The sequence below is a fragment of the Habropoda laboriosa genome, unplaced genomic scaffold (assembly GCF_001263275.1).
Source record: "Habropoda laboriosa isolate 0110345459 unplaced genomic scaffold, ASM126327v1 scaffold2, whole genome shotgun sequence".
In the NCBI taxonomy this organism is placed as follows: domain Eukaryota; kingdom Metazoa; phylum Arthropoda; class Insecta; order Hymenoptera; family Apidae; genus Habropoda; species Habropoda laboriosa.
This window is the reverse complement of record NW_017100190.1, coordinates 3998430-4002839: the sequence shown is the minus strand read 5'-3', so window position 1 is coordinate 4002839 and position 4410 is coordinate 3998430. Positions and strand designations below refer to the sequence as shown.

Sequence of the window (4410 nt, the reverse complement as noted above, 5' to 3'; positions counted from 1 at the left end):
TAAATCAGATAATGAAGATAGTAAAATAATGGTAAGTTTTTACATCTTTATGTAATAGAAAGGAACTCCAAATATAACAATTAAGTAATATTTAATATGTCTATAAAATAATGATTTTATAGAGAAATAACAAAGTTAAGTTCATAAATACACCATCAGTATCAGTACCACTTTTAAAAATTATGTCATTAAAAGATCCACATGAACCTATTGATCCTGTTCAGATTATGTATGTAAGTATATTCCTAATTTTATTTTTTTAATTGTAATTATAATGTAAAATATCATTTTATAGAAATATAAAATTTTTATAGGCATTAACAACCAAAAAGGCACATGATGCATTTAACTTGGAACGTCTAGAATTCCTGGGAGATTCATATTTGAAATTTATTATATCTTTATTTTTGCACGAACGTTATCCGCAATATAGTGAAGGTGAATTAACAACGTTAAAAGGACAATTAGTTGGAAATCGTAATCTTTACTATTGTGGAATTAAGAAATACATTCCTGGACGTATGAAAGTTGATGATTTTATGCCATTCAGTAATTTTGTAGCTCCAGCTTATGCAGTATTTAGACATCTTCAACAGGTGTTATTAGATGCAAAAGTTCGTATTACTTTAAGGACTAAGATAGCATAGCAAAATATATAATCAAAGATACAATGTTTGCTAAATAGTTTTATTAAGTTTATTAAAAAAAGATTAAATTTATAAAATTAAATATAATTCCATTAAGGTATCACCAAATGTTTTATACGAAATTCGAATACCTCATAATGAACAATTTGATGGACACATAAGCGAAGATACAAAATGTATGATGCAAGATAAGGTTCTGAATTGGGAAACAGCAGAATCACAAACAGGTATGGAACATTATCTTGGGATACAAACTGTTTCTGATAAATCAATATCTGATTGCATGGAAGCATTGATTGGTGCATATCTCCAAGTAAGTCTAAAAATGTTTTCTTATGTTATAAATAACAACTCTTTGTAATATGCATACTTTTCTTTTACTAGAATGTAGGTATTAAGAATACTGTAACTTTGTTAAAGTGGTTTCAAATTTTGCCAAATGAAAGTGATATTAGTGAAGTACTATATAGTACTCCAGAAAATCCAATAATTGCTGAAGGAAATATAAACCATCTTATGCCTTGGGCTTCTGATATAGAAACAAAACTTGGGTATAAATTTAAAAATCGAGCGCTTTTATTACAGGTAATTTAATACTTTCCTTATATTCTAAGCAGTAAAGGAGATTAAGTAAAGCTCAAATGTTTTAGGCTTTTACGCATCCATCATATACAGCTAGTTGCACTTTTTAATTTTATTTTAAATTTTTTAATTACTGTTTATATTTATGAGAATTGCGGAAATTTAAATCCTGGTGCTCTAACAGATCTAAGATCTGCTCTTGTTAATAATATCACCTTTGCTTGCTTGACTGTACGACATGGCTTACATACTGGATTGTTATTGTATGCACCAATATTAAATAATGCTATAGAACGTTTTGTCAGGTTTCAAGAAGAAAGGAATCATGTTGTGAATGACGAGGTATTTTACGGCAATAAAAACCGTCAAATATAATTATCTGTATATACATTTTATTTGATCTTATATATATTTATCTATATATACATTTTATTTTATCCTAAAAGCTTTTATGGATTTTGCTGGAGGAGCCGAAACATACTGTTGCTGAACATGTAGATATTCCTAAGGTTTTAGGAGATATATTTGAGTCTTCAATAGGCGCAATATACTTGGATAGTGGTAAAAATCTTATGACAGTATGGAAAGTAATATATTCCATTATGCATACAGAAATTGGTATGTATTTAAGAAAAAAAGTGAACCATTTAAAAGAATTTTGTTTTATATAAACCATTTGTTTATTTATGACATTTAATTTCTATTTAGATGAATTTAGCAAAAATATTCCAAAACAACCAATTCGTGTGTTATATGAAACTCAAGGTGCACGACCACAATTTTTGTAAGTATGATATTTCGTCTTTGATCAGTTTTTTAAATTAGTTAACTGTTACGTAATATTTTTTCAGAAATTCAACTGTTATCGAAGGTACAAATACTGTTATGGTTCCTTTGAAAGTATTTGTTGCTGGAAAGGTGAAGTTTTTCTATGGATGTGGTGGAAATAAGAAACAAGCTAAATGTGCTGCTGCAAAACAAGCTTTAAAAAGTTTGTTGTGTAAAATATAAATAAAATTTTTTACATATATGTACTGAGAACTTTTATTTACAAATTTGTATACACTTAATTACAGTGTCCGAAACATGCTTTAATATGTAATTCATAACTAAAAAAGAATATAATACTAAGAATACAAATATTTAAATTGTACGATCAATACAAGTATACATAAAATAATGTACTAAATGTGTTATTAAAATTAAAGTATTTTAACATATCGTGGCTTAGTTTTCACTTTTTCGCTTTTTTAACGATGGCCGTTCAAATATTTGCTTCATTCCCGCGGCTTGATTGTTATGGAATTTCAAATTTTGAGCTGTTTCTGAGATCCAAGGTGAATCAAACTGAGTAGTATCTTGATCAACTAAGTGAGTATATTTAGTCCTACCACTACGTCCAAAGTTTTTCACTTGCATAACTTTTGGTAAAATAGTTTTATCAAAGTGATCTTCCAAAGTTGCACCAGAAAAATCTCGTTTAAATATATTATCTTCTTTATCCAAATAGAAAGCACCACGGTGATAATATTTTTGTAAAAACTTATACTTTCCTTTGGCTGCTTTGTTTGTAATAACTTTTGGATTTAATCGCGCTTCTTGTCTTCGTTCTTCTTCTGTCATATTACGTATACGTTCAACTTCCAGTCGTTCTTTTTCAAGCCTAAAAAGTAAAATTCTTTGTAAAACAATGTAGTGAAAGTAAAAATTATCATTACTAATGAGACATACTGTTCTCTTTCTTCACGGTCACGTTTAATTCTTTTTAATTCTCGCAATTTCCAAGCTTCGTACTCAATTTCATCATTTTCATCATCTGTACAAACATCTTCAAGTTTTCCTTCATGTTCACTAGTATTTTTACCAACTTGTGCTTCTTTTCTTATTGCTTCTTCTACCATCTGTGTAATAAATTAACTTAAAAATAAATAAAAACAATTATTTCATTTACCTATTTAAGTAATTAAATTTACCCGTAAAGTTTGCCGTTTCCGTTCTTCTGCCATTTTCTTGGCTTCCACTTCTGCCTGCTTTTGTTTCATTGCTTCCTTCTCTTTTTCCATTACTGTAATTCTATCTTTTTTACGTACAAAAACTGGTTTCAATCTTGGTCCAGTTTCTTCTTCTGAATCTGTATATTCTTCATATTCTGAACTTTCTTCTGAAGTATCACCTGACCTTTCATCTTCTTCTCCATGAATTAATTCTTCTTCATTTCCCTTTTTAGATAAAACTCGCTGTTTTAATGCTTCTCGTCTTCTTTCTATTTCAGAGTCTGACAGTTCTTCATCTTCTGAAGAATCTGAACTTTCTAGTTTAATCCTTTCTCGAGTTCTTTCTGGTTCAACTTCAATTAATTCTGGTTCGTGTATATGCCTGTGTCTTTCTGCACGAATTTCTGTATTAGATTCTTTTTGTTTTTCTAAACGGGTTAATCTTCTAATACGTGGATCATCTTCATCATGTATTTTAACTTGTGATTGTGCAGGAGTATCTGTAGAAATTTCATTTTCCTCATAATTTTTGTGTACCCGTTTTTCTAAAAAATCTTCTTCCTCAGACTCCTCTTCTGAGCTAGCTGCTGGTGCATAATCAGGACGTTTTCCAGAGACGTAACGATGTACTTTTACTTTTTTCATGGAAAGTTCACCTACAGGATAGAACACATTTCAATAAACTAATTTTTATTTTTCATTATGTTTACTTTCTTGAATCATCAAATATAAAAATATTTTCAATGGAACGATTAAAATTACTTCTTGCATGAATGTGAATTAATAAAGATCACTTAATGACAATCACTTAATGACAGAAAAAAAAATCATCATAATTATTCAATATTAAAACGCAAGATACAAATTAAAGATTATAGCATTTAATTACTAACCTTTATCATTTTTTACAGGTACTGCACCAGCTGTACTTTGAATACCCATAGGTGCAGGTGCTAAAGAATTGTTTGTAACAAAGTAATCCATCATCATGTTGATAGTTTGTTGTATAATTCTTCAAAACACTATTAAAAGTTTTACAAAGAATACTACACTTTTCATTACTAATAACCAAATATTTTATGCCAAAAAGTATATACGTTTCAGATATATGTTACAATCGATTATTTTCTTTATATCACGACAAAAATGACCACATTTATAGCGCTAGTGACATTATAAGCGCATAA

At 28.8% G+C, this 4410-nt stretch overlaps 2 protein-coding genes across 2 annotated transcripts in view; one reads left to right on the top strand and one right to left on the bottom strand.

Annotated features, from left to right (window-relative positions):
- Positions 1 to 2240, top strand: part of LOC108579884 (endoribonuclease Dicer) — a 7989-nt gene extending 5749 nt beyond the window's left edge. Inside the window, 10 exon segments of the mRNA XM_017943504.1 lie at positions 3 to 31; positions 123 to 233; positions 315 to 614; positions 745 to 960; positions 1032 to 1232; positions 1298 to 1317; positions 1319 to 1571; positions 1676 to 1847; positions 1938 to 2013; positions 2081 to 2240. Of these exon segments, the coding sequence (XP_017798993.1) occupies positions 3 to 31; positions 123 to 233; positions 315 to 614; positions 745 to 960; positions 1032 to 1232; positions 1298 to 1317; positions 1319 to 1571; positions 1676 to 1847; positions 1938 to 2013; positions 2081 to 2240 (1538 nt within the window).
- A 216-nt stretch (positions 2241 to 2456) lies between these two features.
- LOC108580047 (microfibrillar-associated protein 1) lies at positions 2457 to 4240 on the bottom strand. Its single transcript, XM_017943707.1, has 4 exons — positions 4117 to 4240; positions 3203 to 3879; positions 2961 to 3130; positions 2457 to 2892 (listed from the first exon to the last, which is right to left on the bottom strand). The coding sequence occupies exons 1-4, from the start codon at positions 4211 to 4213 to the stop codon at positions 2457 to 2459; spliced, it is 1380 nt and encodes a 459-aa protein (XP_017799196.1). The 5' UTR covers positions 4214 to 4240.
- Positions 4241 to 4410: the final 170 nt, after the last annotated feature.

Coding starts and splice junctions, on each gene's coding strand:
- LOC108580047 (XM_017943707.1), bottom strand. CDS start 4,213: ATGATGATGGATTACTTTGTTACAAACAATTCTTTAGCACCTGCACCT. Junction 3,880..4,116: donor ACCTGTAAAAAATGATAAAG/GTTAGTAATTAA, acceptor TCTATCCTGTAG/GTGAACTTTCCATGAAAAAA. Junction 3,131..3,202: donor GGAAACGGCAAACTTTACGG/GTAAATTTAATT, acceptor TTTATTACACAG/ATGGTAGAAGAAGCAATAAG.